The 19,210-nt window shown below is 51.5% G+C and overlaps 1 protein-coding gene across 1 annotated transcript; it reads left to right on the forward strand.

Moving 5' to 3' along the window:
• The first annotated feature begins 11,060 nt into the window (after positions 1-11,060).
• GPX3 (glutathione peroxidase 3) lies at positions 11,061-19,155 on the forward strand. Its single transcript, XM_081093228.1, has 5 exons — positions 11,061-11,348; positions 15,607-15,760; positions 16,845-16,962; positions 17,411-17,510; positions 18,120-19,155. The coding sequence occupies exons 1-5, from the start codon at positions 11,265-11,267 to the stop codon at positions 18,339-18,341; spliced, it is 678 nt and encodes a 225-aa protein (XP_080949354.1). The 5' UTR covers positions 11,061-11,264; the 3' UTR covers positions 18,342-19,155.
• The last annotated feature ends 55 nt before the right edge of the window (positions 19,156-19,210 follow it).

Below are 19,210 nucleotides of genomic sequence, written 5' to 3' on the forward strand. Positions count from 1 at the left end.
TCATAGGATTTGGGGGTGGAAGGATAATGTAGAATGGGAGAGACTGGGGTATTTTAAGCTTTGGCTTATATTTGCCTTCCATATATGACTCTTCCAGTGGCTTAATGGTCAGAGATCGTCGAATAAGTTGCTGTGTGACTTCGGGCAAATCCCCTTCACTCTCTGGGCTTCAGTGCAGTGAAGGGTGTAGGCCCTGGAGCCAGATTGTCTGAAATGGAGCCCTATCCCCACCACTTACTAGCTTGGGTTATTAACCTCCCTGTGCCCCAGTTTCCTCAATTTTAAAATGGAATTTATATTACACATACTTTATAGAGTTGTTATGGGATTACATAGTCTGTTTAAAACACTTAGGCCAGAGCCTAGCCCGTAGTAGGCATCACTCAGTTAATCTCGGCGATTATATGTGAATGGCAGGTTGAACAGAGGGTGTGTGCCCATGGGGAGAGCAGGCATTCTAAAGTCCTGAAACCTCACATTCCTCCTCTGGAGAAGAGCTCAGAATCTTGTACACAAAGTCCTTGCCTGTCCCAGGGAGACCCTAGGAAACTAGTCAAAGGTTTCCCAAACCAGGTGGAGCCCTGAGGCCATGTGACCCATGGAGCAGAAAGGGCAGGGAGAACCTGAGCGACTACAGGGACGACGCTGTGATGAGTTGTAGAACTGCAGGTGGTGACTTCAGAGCACGGAGGGGTTAGAGGGGGCAGTGGTTGGTAGAATGCTGAGGGTTCGAGGGTGCACTCACTCCACAGCTAAGATCCTTGCTTAGGGTGAAACAACTAGAAAGAGGCAGAGCTGAGATTCGAGTCGAGGGTTTTCGGATTCCAGAACCAGAGTGCTCATGTGACATGCTTTTAGGTCTTCCCAGCCTCACTTGGGGCTTGAGGCCACAACCCAGAAAAATAAAGGACCTTTCATTTTTGTCCAACTGACTGGCCAAGCAGATAATACCAATGGGTGAGCCTGGGCTGCAGGTGATCTTCCCAGCCTGCTCACCCTGACCTGTGAGCCACGGTGGGAGACCAGCCCGTGTGGGGAGAGTACATCATCCTCTCCTTCAGGGGCCCTGCCTTGATGCAATCTGCCCCCCCAACCCCCACCCCGCCGCCCCGTCAGGGGAGAAGTGGTGGCTACTTTTTACCAGAGGCAGGGAAGGAGGGCTTAGAACCTGGGGGGAAGCTTATGGGCCTGACTTGCCCAAACTTTAGCCAGGGCCTTGATCGACTTGGACGGAAGATCAGGAACAAATGGAAAGTGGGGGGAGATGCAAGAAAGGGGGTAACCTGAAAAAGAAACTCCTTCCTCTCAAAAACATGTAAAGTTGACATGAATCTGTTATTTTACTGTAGTGTAAGAAACACATGATTCACGTTATACAGTCTGCCTTCCCACGCGTGCGGAAACCCATCTGTTAGTTCACTACAATATGCTCAGTGCCCAGCCCCGGACCTGATGATGGTCGGTGCCCAATAAACATATGAAAATACGGATGGAGAGAATGAGACCTGGGTCAGAAGACCTGCATGTTAGTGTCTAGCTCCCTGGCTCGCTATGACCCTTGGGCAAGTCACTCTCTGACGCCATAAGCCTCAGCATCTGTAACATAGATGCCCTGGTAGTTCCTAGTCCAAGGGCTTTAACATCATAGACTTCAGGGTGGGTAACAGTGGCGTAAACGCTGAGTGTCAAGCTGACAATGGTATCCCTCCAGTGCATGACAGATGGCTGGGTGTAGCCATGCATTCAAAGAGCCTTGCCAGACCAGGGCAGGGCAAGGCCAGAGTGTGGCTCTAGGAATGGCAATTAAACATGAGAAAGACTGCAGAGCTGCTTAGAGAAATACCATCCAGGAGGGTGCAATAAAGCAGGCCCCTGAAAGAGATTCTTCGGCCTTGCCCGTTCAGGGGATCGGTTAGCACTATCTGGGGCACAGAGAGACTTAAATCTGAAGGGCTTGAGGTCATCTAGTCCACATGCCTCCCCCACCTTCTCCAGGTAAGAAGACAACAGTCCTGTGAGGGGGGCTCGGGGCTGAGTGACAAGGACCACGTAGTCTACTCTCAGCTCAATGCTGTTCCCACTGCACCACGTCAAGAGGGAGGGAATGCAAGGGTGGGTTTTAAGAGAAACAGGTTAGGACAGGGAAAGAAAGCTTCCACAAAGCAATTTAAAATGGGCTTACAAAGGGCTTAAGGAGGAGGAACCGGGGGAGGGAAAGGTTGAACATAATCTCTTACCCCCGTGTGGATTGTGTTTCATGTGGGACAGCTGGTTAAATGTGTGGTTTTAAGGTGGAACGTTACGGATGGGGCATCAGAAAGGCCCTTTCATCACCCAGCTCTGCCGTGTACAAGCCCTGTGACCGTGGGCAAATCCTCTCTCAGATTTGAAAATTATCACTTGAAGCGGGAGGATAACAGTGCCCACCCTGCAGAGCTGATTCTCAGGGACCCATTGGGTGACGGATGGGGGTTGCTAATAAAAGCTAACAAAGCCAGAACTAGATCCCGAAGGTCCTGTTACACTAGATGGGAAAAGAGAGAGCCACGGGCAGGGCAGGCAGCTTTGGGAACGTCTGTCAGTAGAGTCCCAGGACCACATTTTGAGTAGCAAGGAGCTAGGTCTTCTCCAAGGACTCTTCTGGCCTGATAGTCTCTACAAGGTTGAGAGATCAGAGCCTGAGAAGTAGGACAAGAACTGATTCTGACCCTACCCTAAAAGACATTGGAGTTCAGCATGAGGTCCAGGCTATTTATTTCCCATGGACCACAGACCCCTTAAGAAAAAGGAACTTTATGCCCAGAGCTCAGGCAGGCTTTCAGCTTCAGGGTCAGCTTATCCGGATCCTCCTCACTGGCTCACTTCTTAGCCTAACCTGCACTTCACTGCCTGAAGGCAAGAGACAAAACTTTCCGAGCCACACCCCTCCCCTTTGGAGGGTGGGAGGCCGAGGCTTGTCCCTAAATAAAAGCAAAGGACAAACCAGGAATAAGACACACTCTCAAATCTATGCGCCCCACTTCTTTTTTCCATTCATTCATTCATTCATTCATTCATTCATAAACACACACACACAAACTATGTATTGAGTACTTTATGTGCCTGGTACTCTGCTAGGGGCTGGAGTTACAACAGAGAATAAAATAGACATGGTCTTAGACTTCATGTTGCTTACATTCCCGTTGGGAGGAGAATGGCATAGACCATAAATAGGTAGATAAATGAATGCGATTATTTAACATTGTGAAAAGCAATTAAAAAAATAACAAAACAAACAATGACAAAACAAAGTGACAGAGTTTTCTTCTGTCCACTGTCCTCAAGATAAAGTCCAAGGCCATCAAAGCCCATCACCATCTGCCCTGTTTAGTGCTCCAACCTTCTCACTTTTACTTTCCGCCTTTGATCATGTGATCATGTGGTTCCTTCTACCCCAAACACGCTTTCCCTTTTCCCCTACCACTTTCACGTCTCTCGCCCAGCTGCTCCTTGTCCTCCTTCCCAGTTTCCTGGATACTTCCACCTGGAGGCCAGCCCTGCTACCACTGATCTGGGTCAGTTGTCTGTCTGTGCTGTCCTTTCCCCACAAGAGCATCCATCACCCTGTGTAGCCAGTTGACTGTCATCAACTCACCAGGCTGTGAGCCCCTTGAGGTCAGGAATCATGTCTTGTTTGCTCTGAACGATGGAATCCTCAGCGGTTGGCACAGTGCCTTAATAAACACCTGTTGAATTAATTAACACGTAGTAAGTTTAGGAGCTCAGTAATATGGGGAAAAGTATTGACAAGATATGGTTTTGGAGACAAAGAAGAATTGGAAGGAAAAAAACAATTCCTCAGTCTTTGTTGGAGTTCAGAGTCCAGCATCTCTTCTCCCCCCCCCCTCCCCCCCGAGCCTCCTTAATGGCTTATCCAGTAGACAGGGCAGAAATTATTGACCCCATGTAACAGCTGGGGAAGGTCACCCCTCAGATGGGAGATGTCATCGGGCCTAACCTCTTCATCTCACAGGGCATGTGGACGGGGTGGTAATATGTAGACTCTGAACTAAGTGTCTTCACTCACGTAAAATCAAAATAACCATTCGAGGGTGATAATAACCACAAAGGATTTACCCATAGTCCCCCTTCACCCTGTAACCCAACCCCGACTGGGCAGACACTCTAGAGCACTGCTCCATTTGTCCTCAGGAACTCCTCCCCTGGGTCAGTTCATGAGAAACTATAATTATAGGCCAACGAGCATGGACAAAACCTCACAATTCTAATTTCCTCATTTCAGAATTGGAGGGAGTCCAAGGCACATACTGAGATAGGATCAGGACTCCAGACTTCCAGTCCAAAACTTTCTCACATGCACCTCCCTTGACGTGAACCTTCTGAGTTGAGGAAGGGGTAAGAATGATGTGGACCTGACTTGGCCATTTGTTAGCTGTGGTCCTGTTGGGAGAAGAGAGGCAGGAGGGGCGATAAGCTACCCACCCCATTTGGTTGTCCGACTCTAGAGTTTATTGGTTCCCTCTAGACCTCATTGTTGTTGTTGCTTTAGGCTTTTTAAAAATATATTTTTTATTGACTTGAGAGAGAGAGAGGAAGGGAGATGGAGAGAGAGAGAGAAACATTGATGTGAGAAAGAAACATCGACCAGCTGCCTTCTGCATGACTCCTACTGGGGATCAAGCCTACAACCCAGCATGTGCCCTAAAAGGGTCGAACCAGTGACCTATCGGTGCACAGGACAACGCTCAACTAACCGAGCCACACTGGCCAGGGCTAGCCCTCACTGGTTTTGTGCATTGTTAGTTAACCCACAGAAGTAGGATGTGGGTTGCTCACTGTTTGGTGAATGTTTATGAAGGTTGTTATTGCTGCTCCAGCACTGTTATCTCCTGGCTAATAATAACCTAGAGAGGATGGAGGGTGGGTGGAGTGAGGCTAGCAGAGGCATAGGTAGGGCTCCCCACTAAGAAATGGGAGAAAGGGTACATGTTTTGGGTTCCGGCAACATATAAGGACATCAAGAGAAGGGAAGGGACATTTTGACTGCAAGCGTGGAACTGTATCCAGCCTGAGTCTGACTCTTGTAGACACCTCGCTCCTGTGGGACCTTGGACAAATCACTCAGCCTCTGAGAGCCCCAGCCGCTCAGATGAATGAGATAGTTTCTAGGGACTTTCCCCCTTTTTGTAACTCCCCCTCCAACAATGCAGACTTTGGAGGGAATGGGAGTCATTAAGTCCGTTTCAGCATGTGCCAAGGCCTGCATTTGCCAGGCCAAGTCCTGGTGAAACTAAACCAGGAGACGGAGGAAAAGAGTTATCAAAGCAGGCCCAAGACTGCTATCCTTAGAAAGATCTGCTTGCACCGCTTGTCCTTGCGTGGCATTCAGGAACTTTGATTTCAGGAGATTTCTATTGTCCCCAGAACTGACCATTGTGGCGCAACTGTTTGTACAAGCAACGTGGTTTGGGCTGACCACCTGATTTCCTGCTGGGAGTCTGGAATTACAGGCGCGGCAGGGGATGCCTACGTGGCCAGCCCCCGGCAGAAGCCCTGGGTATTGAGTCTCCAATGAGCTTTCCGGGGACAATACCTTACACATGTGGTCATGGTTTGTTGCAAGAGGAATTAAGCTCATCTTGTGTGACTCAGCTGCGAGAGGACTCTTGGAAGCTTGTGCCTGGTTCCCTCCAGACTTTGTCCCCTGCACCTTTTCCCTTTGCTGACTTTGCTTTGTATCCTTTCGCTGTGATCACATGCTGAGCTCTGCGAGTCCTCCTAGGACAGTGATGGCGAACCTATGACACGTGTGTCAGAGGTGACACGCGAACTCATTTTTTTAGTTGATTTTTCTTTGTTAAATGGCATTTAAATATATAAATAAATATCAAAAATATAAGTCTTTGTTTTACTATGGTTGCAAAGATCAAAAAATTTCTATATGTGACACGGCACCAGAGTTAAGTTAGGGTTTTTCAAAATGCTGACACGCCGAGCTCAAAAGGTTCGCCATCACTGTCCTAGGATCACTGAAGCTGGAGGTGGGCTTGGGGGACCGCAGACAGGAGATAAGCCTAGATTTCACAGAGACATAATCCTACACCCTTTCATGACTAGGGTGTCCCAAACACTGTATACACACTTTAACAGCTCATGGCTCAATTTTGAAAACAAAATGTATTTTAGTATACACTACCTTTATAGTTATTCCAAGTGTGTGCCTACTTTTTGGGACACCCTATAGAGCTTAAACCATCACTGTCCAGTAGAAATGTAAGATCAGTTGCATATTAAATTTTAAATTCTCTAGTAGTCACATTTTAAAATTTAAAAGAAACAAGTAAATTAATTTCAAGAAAAATATTTTCTGTAACCCGATATATAAAAATGTTAACATTTCAACATGTAATGATATAGAGAGCTATTGAGGTATGTTTATGTTCCTTTTTTCATACTAAGTCTTCCAAATCCAGTGTGCATTTTACAGGGATAGCACATCTCAATGTACACATTCCAAGTGCTCATTAGCCACACCCCTCCCGTGGCTGCTATGTTGATGGCACAGGCCTGGAGATGAATGACAAGGGATCTGGAAACAGGACATCCGGGTCAGGATCCTGGTTCTGCCACCTAACAACTGCACGACCTTAAGCAAATGTATTTAACGTCTCTATGTATTTCTTTCCTCATCTGTAAAATTGGGATAATAATGTTAACTACTTCATGAGGTTGCACAGACTTTTCACAAAGTGCACAAATCTAAGGGAGCACCTGGTTCATACAGGATGTTGGGTGAATGCTGGCCATTACTCTTCTCATACAAAAGCTTGGCTCTTGGGATCAACTTGTCCAACTCCTCATTCCATAGATGAGGAAACGGGCTCAGAGTTTGGAAGGCACTGCTTTCAAAAGCAAATGCCACGGCTCCTCCTGATAGACTCCCTCTCTGCTGGCTGGCTCTGAGACAGGATCTGCCACTAACTCAGAAAAGCAGCATCTGGCCCTACCTGGGTTCTGCAATCCTGTTTGGACGGCCAGACAGGGCCACTCTTTGAAGTTGGCACTGAAGAGATGGGGGCTGGGCCTCCTGGCTGCTGCCTCCTTCCGGACCCATTAGTTGGGCTGGCTGACCCCATCGCTGAGTTCAGTGCTTACTCAGCAATGGCAGGGCTGGCTTCCACTGTTGGCTTTTACAGCCTATTGGTTTGTTTTTTTTTAATATATTTTCTTGATTTTTTACAGAGAAGAAGGGAGAGAGATAGAGAGTTAGAAACATCGATGGGAGAGAAACATCGATCAGCTGCCTCCTGCACATCTCCTACTGGGGATGTGCCCGCAACCCAGGTACATGCCCTTGACCGGAATCGAACCTGGGACCTCTCAGTCCGCAGGCCAACGCTCTATCCACTGAGCCAAACCGGCTTCGGCCAGCCTATTGTTTATTAACTCGTCTTCCTTCCTCGAAGACACAGAGCATCAGCACTTTCTTTTTTTTTTTAATCCTCACCCAAGGATATGTTTAAAGAGAGGAGAAAAGAGGGAGAGGAATAGGGAGAGAGAGAAAAGAGGGGGAGGGGAAGAGGGAGAGGGAGAGAGAGAGAGAGAGAGAGAGAGAGAGGGAGAGAGAGAGATCCATATGTGAGAGAGAAACATCGATCAGTTGCCTTCCGTATGCACCCTGACAGGAGATTGAACCCACAACTTTTTGGTGCACAGGATGACACTCCAACTGACTTAACCACCAGGCCAGGTTTATCAGCTCTGTTTTTTAAACTTCCTTCTAAGTCATCTGCAGTCCCCACTCACCAGGAAGCAAAGATTCTGGGTAGGTAGTGAGCTCCCTGTATATGTCTCAAAAAAAAAAAAAGAGGGTGAAGAGGTACTAGGTGCCCACATGTCGATGCAGCAGAGCACTTTTTCAGGTTGAGACCAGAACTGCCCTATGATTTGTCTACAGCATCTGTTTCCACCCTTTCTTTCAATGCAAATCATCTATCCTCCTTTGACAAGCTCAGTCAGCATAACTCCCATGGCTCGAGTCTTGCTAGCAGCTGGAATCAGACCAGTTTTAAGGGCTCAAACTTCTTAGCATGCACTGAGTTAAAGCTCTGCTTATTCTTTATGCCAAATAGTGTTTTATTTATTTAGTGGATTTTTATTGAGCATCTACTATGTATTGACCCCTGTGCAAAGTGCTGGGAATGGCCCTAACCGGTTTGGCTCAGTGGATAGAGCGTCGGCCTGCGGACTGAAGAGTCCCAGGTTCAATTCCGGTCAAGGGCATGTACCTTGATTGCAAGCACATCCCCAGTAGGGGGTGTGCAGGAGGCAACTGATCAATGTTTCTCTCTCATCGATGTTTCTAACTCTCTATCCCTCTTCCTTCCTCTCTGTAAAAAACTAATAAAATATATTTAAAAACAAAACAAAACAAAACAAAAACAAAGTGCTGGGAATGAAGCTTTTGTGGACCTTATGATTCAGTGTAGATGATAGACAAACGAGAAATGATGATGAAGTACCACAAAGGGTTGATGTAGAAAGTGTCCAATGTTCTAGAAATTGTAAGGGGTACTGGACAAAACTCTTTTCTTAAGACATAACATCGAAGTTGAGACCTGATAAAACGGTAGGAGAGAAGCAGTTAAAGAGAGACCATGGAGTGCTCCAGGCAGAGGAACAGCATAGACGAAACATGGGGTGAGAGAGAACGGTGTGTGGGAAGAATCAACTAAAGTCCAGCACAGCTGGGCTAGAGAGAACAGGCCGAGTGTGGCAAAAGACAGGAGGCGGCCGGACTTTGAGGATATTGAAGCGCTAAGGAATTTGGACTTTAACCTGAGGGTAAGAGCAAACAGCCTGGAGAATAACATCTTTCAAAACATGGGTTTCTGGGAACAGGTCACCAAAATGTGCTTCAAAAGCTGGTGGTGGAAGCCTGGAAAGTACTGTTTTCCTTTTCGTCTTCATGCTCTTTGTACTAAGGCTCAGACCTCCATTGAAAGTATTCTATAGCCTGAAGGCCTCCTCAGTGCCCAGCCATGCTCTCCGACCTCTCACCCCACTGCCCATGAAATCAGGACTCCTGAGTCTGGTGCAGCACAGGCCTTCCTTACGCCCTTGGAACTGCAGGACCTCTGAGGCCTTCTTGTTCCCCCAAAAGAAAAGGAACAGCAGGGCTGGGACTTGGGTGAGGCAAGTCAGGCGCAGAGAGTGCAGAATTTAGAGAGGTGCTCACTGTCCGGTGCCAGCTCTGCACTTCCATGACCCTAGGCCAGTGATGGCGAACCTTTTGAGCTCAGTGTGTCAGCATTTTGAAAAACCCTAACTTAACTCTGGTGCCATGTCACATATAGAAATGTTTTGATCTTTGCAACCATAGTAAAATTTTTGATATTTATTTTATATATTTTTCACATTTATTTTATATATTTAAATGCCATTTAACAAAGAAAAATCAACTAAAAAAATGAGTTCGCGTGTCACCTCTGACACGCGTGTCATAGGTTCGCCATCACTGCCCTAGGTGCCACTAGACTAGCCCCATCCTAGGTGCCACTTGCATCATCGTACCCCTCGCTCTATTGGCTCACACTTTGAGGGCAGGGAATATAACTTCAAGAAAACTCTTTGACATCTCTCATGGTGTTGACATGCCAGGCACACATTTTGAGGGTCACTAGATGCCTAATGATGGTAATGCACAATGAATTTCTGACAAACTGATAGGTGTACAGGTGTTTGTATCTTTGGGTGTATATGACCAACAAAAGACAACAGAACAAAGTGAAGAGAGCTTGAGATTGGAGCCTAGAACCCTGGATTCTGGTCTCCTCTCTGCCACCTATGTGCTAGGAGAACTTAGGTAAATTGTTCCCCATCTCCAGGCTTCAGTGAAATGAGGTGGATTAGTAAATCACATTTATTGAGCACATAGTCTGTTTCAGCCACTGTTCTCTGTGCTATAACTCATTTCAAGACTTCCTGGCACTTAAGGTTCCCTTCATTTCAACAGTCTGTGGTTGGAGATAAGGAAGTCTTCACAGAGAATGTGGGACTTGAGACAGACCTTCCAAGTTCCCACGGGAACATAATATCTTAAATAATAATAAAAACATGGTATCCCAAGGTACATCTCCAACAGAAGACGGAGAATCACCTGCTTCAGAATCACCTTTGGAACCTGTCTGGTGTAGAGTCTCAGCTTCTGCCCCTGAGATTCTAATGCAGTGATTCGGAAGTGGGGCCTGGGAGTCTGTATTACAAGCTTCCCAGGTAGGCAGACAGGTTTGCCAAGCACTGATCTCAACCCATTCTCCTATCTGTGGACAGAAGCATACCTCGACAGCCCAGACCTAGAGCTGCCTGACCTGAGCATCAGTATCTCCAGGCAGAGAAATGAATTCATTGATTGAGTAATGCAGCAAATATTAAGCACCTGCTGTGTTCTAGGCCCTGTGCCAGGTATTGATTATGGTCCCTACTCTGGAGGGACTCCTGATCTGTCACTTATTTTAGAAGCAAGCCATCTAGCCAGAACCAGCAGGGCCTTAGATAGAGATCATCAACCAATCCCATTACACAGATGGGAAAACCGAGTTCCTGAGAGGAGAAGCAAGTTGTTCGAGACTACACAGGAGCAAATGAATTTCTTGCTCTCAAAGCAGCTGAAGTATCCCAATGTTCTACCCAGGACACCCACAGTTTGCTTCCTAAACATTAAACCTATACAGAATAAATGCTCCCTGAAGTCTAACTCCAGATCTGGCTGACATTTTAAATCCTCAACAACCGAATGGACGGAGAGGAAAGAGGGAACGCCATGGAGTATTTTAAAGCCCAGGAGTAAGAAAGGCTCTAGACTAGGCTCGAGCCGTCCCAACATTGAGCCTTCCATCACTTCTTCTGGGCTGTCTAAAGCCCTTTCCCGGGCTGTGCCGGCGGGCATGCTGCCTGCCTCCTCCGCACTTTAGAGCCAAAAGAAGGGGGGGCGCCTCTCAGGTTCACAAGGACCTGGCTCCCACCTCTCTGTCCAGACTTGCTTACGTCACTGTCGCCCCGAGCCTGGGGAGGGGGAGAAGCAGGGAAATCGTGCCCGCCCCTGCAATGCCAGCCGCCCTGCGATTGGCTGCCAGGACTCGGGGCGGGTCGCGGATTGGTCATCGCCGAGGGCTTGAAAGGTGGCTGAGCGCACTGGACACCTCAGACGGACGGTGGCCCGGGATCAGCGGCCAGGCCAGTCCCAGACGCACCCTCCGCGCGCCATGGCCCGGCTGCTCCGGGCATCCTGCCTTTTCTCCCTGCTCCTGGCCGGCCTCGTGCCGAGCCTGGGGCAGGAGAAGTCAAAGGTGAGTGAGCCTCCGGGGTGGGGGCCGGGGGAACACGCATAGCCCCCAGGTGTCCATCTCGCGGTGGCGAGGCACCCCTCCTCCCGAGCTCCCCTCCAGAAGGGCGACCCTAGGGGAGAGGGACGCCTTTAACTCAGGCTGCTTCCCTCTCCTGCGCCGGGACCCTCAAACCCAGATCCTCCGTCTCCTCCTCGCAGTTCCGTCTGTAGAAAGCCTGGGTGCCCTGGGTGTGCAGTGAATAGGGCGGGGGGGAAGTCCCTCTCCCCGAGTTCGCGAGTTCTCCCCCATGGCTACCTGGGGTCGCCTTGCTACATCCATGCCACCTCTGGCCCCGAGCTGCTTCCCTCCAGACAGGCCTGAAGGGGGTGCGCTCACAGAAAAGGCCTAGAGACTTGGCACCTGGTTGGCTGTGGAGGTTCCCAGGGAGACTGACAGGGCAGGAGGAAGGGGGCAGAATTGCAGCTGGGTGGTCCCCTGTTTTGAAGAATTGCCTTGGGGGCTCTTCTAGTCCAAGAATAAACGCAGGTACAGATGCACTGGGGTTCGGGGCATTGGTAGAGGAGGCAGAGATCTGAGACAGAAGGGGCTCTGGACCGGCAGGGCACAACTCCCAGGTCCCTGGCTAGTCCCTACTCCTTCGGACCTGATCCTCCATCTGCAGGAGGTGAGTGTGGGCTGAGGTGGAGTGGGCGGTGGGGGGGGGGGGAGGGGGACGGCAGTAGCAAAATGAAGCTGATGATTTCAGACGGGATGATGCTTGGAGAAGCTGTTCTCAGGAGGGTTTCCTGCCCTGGGGCAGCCTCTCCCCCCCCCCCCCCACCTGCCCATATTGGCCTGAGCACACCTGGTAGTTGGAGCAAGCTGGGCACTGCCAGCTCCGTGGGAGAGGCAGAAGTCTCCTGAGCCTCAGTGTATCCCAGCAGGCCTTGCGACCCTTCGCTAGAGTGGGGGTGCTGAGGCCAGGACGACCTAGCACGCCTATCTCCTTGGATGGCATGTGCCAAGGTGGGCCCTAGGATTTCTCCTCTTTAGGGAGGCAAAAGCCAGGCCTAGGGCTAGACCCAAAGAGAGAGATTCCCATCTCCAGTCTCCCAGCACTCACATACATCAGGCTTGTGCAAGCTCAAGAGAAGCTTTGAGCCTCTGCGTTCCTAAAATCTTCTGGGTCTTTATTCTAAGATCTTAGGAAACAGAGTCTATGATTCTGTTTCCAAAATGCTGCCCACTGCTCAGGAAGCCCGTTCCAAGCACAGGGTTCCTTCATCATAGCTGTGTGTTCTCTGTAGAACTCTGGGGAGGAATAGATGGACTTAGAGAGGGATGGGGATGGCCAAGAAAAGTCTTAGGGTAGGTATGATCCTATCAGCTGCTACCAGCTAGGACTTGCTGGCTAATAACAGTTTGGGCATGCCCATCTTTCTTCCCTGGTCAGCAGATAGTTGCGATGTCATAACCCTGGTTCTAGGGCTCAAATGTTTACATTACCCTCACCCCAGGGCCAAGAGGTCAGGCAGGGGGCACGTGGAGAATGGGCAGGACCAAAGGTGACTGTCCCAGAGAGAGGTTTTCTCCTCCCACTCAAAGGGAGGGGCTAGAGAACAAAGGGAATCCTCCTTTCCTTGCTGTGTCCCCTCTCCAGTCCAGCTCCGGGCTGCCCAGACTCCCTGTCCTTGCTCTGCAAAAGGACTGTGCAGAAGCTGTAGAGAGCAACAGCTGCTGACGTGCACAGAATCCTAGTAACCGCTGGTTTCTAGGTGACTAAATCAGGCCGAGAGAATCATGGAACCACAGATGGATGGAGTTGAAGGGCCCTTATGACAGCCCTGAATCTGACCCCATCTCACAATAAGCAGCGGGGAGAGCAGTAGTTAGAGTCAGAGGCACGCCAGGCCCAGAGCTCAGGTCTCCTGCCCCCAGTCCAGTTCTCCCTTCACAGCATCCCATTGATGGGAGTGGTAAGATAGGAGAGGAGAAAGACGCAAGCGCAGCCGCTGAGTCCCTGTGCGCCTCCCACTCTCCAGCCATCAGAACTCTCCTGTCTTGTCCAGCTGGGAAGATTGAGGCACTCTCACTGCCCCTCCCCCCCGTCTTCTCTGGCCTCCCCTGTTTAAGGTGAGGGCTCTGGGATTCCATTGGCCCAGAGGGCGTAAGGAGGCTTTCGGAAGAACTGGGCTGCAGTTCCCAGTGGTGAGAGCAAGCCATGGCTTCCCGGACCCTGGCCACTCCAAGCCCGTTGGTCTGAACCCTGAGCACTGACCTCACTGGTCCCAGTAGAAAGCGAGGAAGCTCTGTCACTGGTCCTTCATCCTGGAGACACCCTGCCAGTGCATCACCTTCATAGTGGCCGGGGAACATCAAGGCCTCTTCACAATAATGTAGGAACAAGGGGCCCTCTACCCTGGCTGCAGGCAGAATAATCACTACCCCTGGATGTGGTAGTGATTCTTTCCAAGAGAGGCTTTCAAGACTTTTTGGACCTGCCATCAGGTTCTCACAGCCATCTGGGGAGGCTCAGAGTGAGCCAGCCACGACTGAAACCTGATGAGAGGGGACTCCCCGCGCCCCACCCCCACCCTGAAACTGTGCCCGGAGGTGGATCCTCCTGTTGTTTACAGGCTTTGGTTATTTGGACAACCTTTTGGCTTTTGTTCTCTCCTTCCCCAGAGTTCGTCTTCGGGTCAGGGCCGAGTGGAGGAGGTGGAGGCTGCTGGGAGGCCTTGCCTCTGGCTGCTAGGCCGCTGTGCCCCCTGGGGTGTGTTTGCTGTTCCCTCAGTTGTTTGTATTTTGAGGTGGAAATGATCCCAGATGGGGCTTTGGAGGCCCAATGGCTGGAGAAATATTGAGCTTAGGTCTAAGGTCTGCCTTTTGCACCCACCAAGTCATGGGCGTGGAATATTAGACTCGTGTAAAGCAGGGAATTTGCACTGAAGCCAAGAGAGCTTGCGGCTGCCAGGGAATGGTGGGACCCAGCCCCACCTGGCTCAGCAGACCTGTGGCCTCTTCAAGACACAGGTGGCTTTTCTTCACCCTCCTGGAGCCACGCCCTGCCAGCCCAGAGGGCTCCCTTCACCCACTTGGGCCCAGGTACCTCACCTCAACAGCACGTCTTCCGTCTTCCGGGGACTGACCGGAAGAGAGGGTGTGGACTTGCTTCTCTGACTCCATTCACCTGTGTCTGTCTGCCTGGGTCTATAATGCTACTTTGCATAGGGCCTACGCAAAGGCAGTCGGGGCCAGAAAGCACCATAGAGATGACCTGATACAATAGTGGCAAGCTCTTTTCTTTCCCATCACGACCAGCGCACCTACCTGTCGTGTTATTGACGCCATGACATCCTTCCAAGAACAGACCCAGATTTTTGTAACACCTGGGAAGATTGAGATGGGGTCAGATTCAGGGCTTCCTCTCTGCCCAACCTCGTGCTGGTTAGCAGCATTCCCACTGACAGCATGCTGTCCAGCCATCGTGGTTGAGAACAGCTGATCCAGTTCAAGATTCTCATTTTATAAATGAGGAAGCTGAGGTCCAGAGAAGAGAAAGGGCCAGTCCAGGACCACACAGCAAGTTAGGGACCTAGACGTGGAATCCAGGTCCCCCGACTTGCAGTCCATTGTACCCTGTTCCTACTTGTCCTGGAGGTTGACTGTGGAGCAGAGGTTGGGCAGAGAGGAAGGCACAAGGGTCGTCGTCACAATGTCTCACTCACAGGGACATCTGATATATGCGAGGCGCTGTTCTTTACCCTCACGGCGGCCTTTCCCCATTCCTGGCTCCTCCTGTGTCCCTATTCTACACCCACAGCCTCAGCTTTCCAGTCCCCTAGTCTGGAACCTCTGAATCACCTCTCTCCATTCTGCCCCTTCCTTATTCCTGCTCAGTTCTGCCTGTTCAATGGTTTAGTTCAGCCGCATCATCACTTGCCTGGATTCTTGTGACAGCTGTCTACCCCTTCTCCATCAGCCCATCCAGTAACAAACCCGCCGGTATCAGCGTGGTGTCCCTCAGGGCTGGTAAATCTTTATGAATCCACGTGTGCTGTGCAGTGATGATGACAGTAAGTCACCTCCAGGTTTCCATGGCACTCAACAGCATACTAAGTGCTTCCATAATCATTTTCTTGCGCAAGGAATTAGGAGGCCTCGGTGCTAGTCCAGTTCCAAAGCCTGGAGTGGTCTTGGGTCTTTCATGGTCTTGAAAGTGGAGATGCCCAAGTTTCTTCTAGCTCTAACCACTCCCTGGCACTGGTCTCTGTTCCAGATGGACTGCCATGCTGGTGTGAGCGGCACCATCTATGAGTATGGAGCCCTCACCCTCAACGGGGAGGAGTACATCCCCTTCAAGCAGTATGCCGGCAAATACGTCCTCTTTGTCAACGTGGCCAGCTACTGAGGCCTGACGAGCCAGTACATTGGTAAGAGCCCTCTGCTTTATTCTGGACCATTTCTGCCAGTTGGGAATATTTCAAGGGGGGTGGGGGACAGTGATCATGAGATTCCAAACCGTGCATCCCGGTCCTCTGTGCCATGGTCGTGTGAAGATGATTATCTAAATCTGAGATCTGCTTGCCTTGGACATGTTCTAGAAGACTCCCTGCAATCCTTCATCCCTGAGCACAACTGCCCTAAAAGCAGGGGGATGGAGGAGATGGCGTTTGTGCCTAAAGTGTCCTTTCCCTGGAGAGGAATGGTAGCGTTGCCTTGCTGAGTTCTCACCTGCCTCAGCCCCATCGCCCTTAGTACTTCTGGCTCCTATCTGGAAGGCAGGCAGTGACTCGAGGCGTTTCACCCAGGTTCTGGGAACTCTAGTGTCCCCACTCATTTCCTTCAGCCGGGCAGCCACGTAGGCACGGGACCTCAGCGCCAACAGGAAAGTGCTCTGGGGCTGAGCACAGTGGGCTGGGAGGGGCTGGGAGGAAGCAGGGCACCCGAGTGTCCTGTTTGGCAGTTATGGGAAATTCCCGCAAGTGCAGTGACGGCGACTGGGCTGCACAGTGGGCAGAGATGCTCTGTTCAGGATGCTTCTGTCGGGCCTTGGAATAGAGCCGTGCGTTTGTGCAGGAGTAGGGTTGGGCATGGCCTCGTACAGGCCACGGGCAGAGGGAGCTGGGCCAGGGCCTCCCTTGGGTCCCTGATTCCCAGAGTATAGGAGGGTTGTGAGGGCCCCACCTCACCCCAGGGAAGTCCTCTGCCTTCCCCCAGGGGGGGATAGTTCTTGTTCCAGGAAATAATCCTGAAGGAACTTGGCCGTGGGCCAGTGACTGAATACTGATTTGAGAAAGGGTGTTACTTGCTTCCCCCCCCAACCTGCAACCCATCCAGCTGAGTCGGGAGGGTGGGACTTGACTCCCAGCACTGGCACGGTGGATGAGCGATCCTGGGCAAGCCCCCACTGTGGGGCCTCAGCGATTTCAGCTGTACGACGGGCGAGCAGGCGCTGGTACGATGAGGCAGGGCTCCTCACCAGGCCCACCGGTCTCTGCTCTCTCCCTGGCCCAGAACTGAATGCACTACAGGAAGAGCTGCAACCATTTGGTCTGGTCATCCTGGGCTTCCCCTGCAACCAATTTGGAAAACAGGAGCCAGGAGAGAACTCGGAGCTCCTACCTACCCTCAAGTGAGTACTCAGGCAGCGTTCGGAAGGCTCCGCCAGCACAGCCAGCCGCGTCCCGGCCGGGGCGCCAGGCATCTCTTGCGTTGGCTCCCGCTCATGCTGACATTTATCAGCCCCGAAGAACTCCTCTCCCTCCCCAGGAACCCGCTCAATGGAATGAGGGGAAGAAGGGACGGGGAGGAACAGGGACAGGAGGACTGGTTGTGAGCGCATGACGGATGGGAGGGTGCATGTGGGGGGCAGGGGTGACGGAGAAGGTATCAGAATGGAAAGAGAAGACCGCAGAGCCACATTATGCCTTTGCCCAGTCAATACTCATGGGCTCCCACTGCCCACTATGGAATAGAACCCAGACTCCCCACACCCCCTGCCCTGCCCTGGCCCTTCCTCTCATTTCTGGGCCTTGTGCCCATCCATCTCCTTGGGACCCACCTACGAACGTTTCTCGTAGGCATGTTCGACCAGGTGGGGGCTTCGTCCCCAATTTCCAACTCTTTGAGAAAGGAGATGTGAACGGGGAGAAAGAGCAGAAGGTCTACACGTTCCTGAAGGTGAGTGCGCAGCCACCGCTGCGGAGGGGCTCTGCCCAGCGATGCTGGCTCTGGACGGGGCTGCTCGGGGCTGCTCGGCTCCAGCCCCTACAGCAGTGGTTCTCAACCTGTGGGTCGCGGCCCCTTTGGCGGTCGAACGACCCTTTCACAGGGCTTGCCTAAGACCATCCTGCATATCAGATATTTACATTACGATTCATAACAGTAGCTACATTACAGTTATGAAGTAGCAATGAAAATAATTTATGGTTGGGTCACAACATGAGGAACTGTATTTAAAGGGCCAGAAGGTTGAGAACCACTGCCCTACAGAGACAAGGCTCTGCTCTAGGGAAATTTCTGGGCATCCAACTATCGTTCCAATAGAGGGCTTTGCACACCCTAGATCTCTTCTGCCCATTTTACGATAAGGCCCAGGCAGGGCCCCAGAAGGGACAAGGGTCTCACAATCCACTAGAACCAATGATGGTTCTGAGATCCAGTCTCCCAACTGGTGCCCTTTCCTCAGCGGCAGGCTGTCCCCCCCCCCACCCCCCCGCCCCGCCTGCCGCCCTCCCCAGGAGGTGGGAGGGGCCGTGAGCAGGTTAACATTTTTCATCCCTGTTCCAGAACTCCTGCCCTCCCACCTCGGAGCTCCTGGGCTCGCCTAGCCGCCTCTTCTGGGAACCCATGAAGATCCATGACATCCGCTGGAACTTTGAGAAGTTCCTGGTGGGGCCGGACGGTAAACCCATCATGCGCTGGTACCACCGGACCCCGGTCAGCAACGTCAAGATGGACATCCTGGCCTACATGAGGGAGCAGGCAGCCCTGGGGGTCAGGGGGAAGTAACCGAGGCCTGCCGCACCCCACGTCCACCACGCGGGGCCAGGGAGGGACTCTGTTCAGGAAGGAACCCCGTATCTCTAGTCACACTACTCCTACCACAGACCCTTCTTACTATACAAGGCCCCAGTGTGCACACAGTGTGTCTGTACTGCTGTGCACGTGGGTGTTTGCCCACAGGTGTGAGATCATGTGTGAATGCACCTGAGTGTGCAGCCACATGTGTCTACCTGGACGAATACCCAGGAATGTGTACCAATATGTGCCCATGGCTGTGTGCTGTGGAGAATGCTAGAAAATAACACCCTTTCTCTCCAGTTCTCTGCCCCAGTGATAATTCACTGAGCCGAGCCCAAAGAAACCAGCTCTAGATGCAATTATTCTGCTCTCCCTGGGCCTCAGCTTTGGGGCCAGCATCTCCCCCTGCCTCCAAGTACCACCACTGCAGTGCCCAGAAGTTCCTGGGTCTACCACACTGTCCATCCTCCCTCCTCTCCTCTGTACGTCTCGCTCCTTCCTGAAGGGTCCTCCCAAGCCCCTCCCCCCACCCCACCGTGCTCCCTGAGCAGCCAAGGCAGACGTGAGAGTAAGGGCCACGTTCCCCGCGTCAGGAGTGGCGTCTCTATGAAGGAGGGGCCCGAAGCCCTAGTGGGCGGACCTCCCCTGAGCCTGTCTGAGGGGCCAGCCTTTAGTGCATTCAGGCTGAGAACCCCAGGCAGGGATGCCACCCCTGCTACTTCGGAGGATGTGCTCTCACCCCTCACCCTGGCCCATTGGCATAGACTCACCCCCACCTGCCCAGTAAAGGCCTTTCTGCAGCAGCTGAGCTTACTGTGGTACTTCTCAATGGGGCCGCTCCAGCGGACAAGGGAGGG

This window comes from Myotis nattereri (assembly GCF_964212035.1).
Source record: "Myotis nattereri genome assembly, chromosome: 5".
NCBI classification, from domain to species: Eukaryota; Metazoa; Chordata; class Mammalia; order Chiroptera; family Vespertilionidae; genus Myotis; species Myotis nattereri.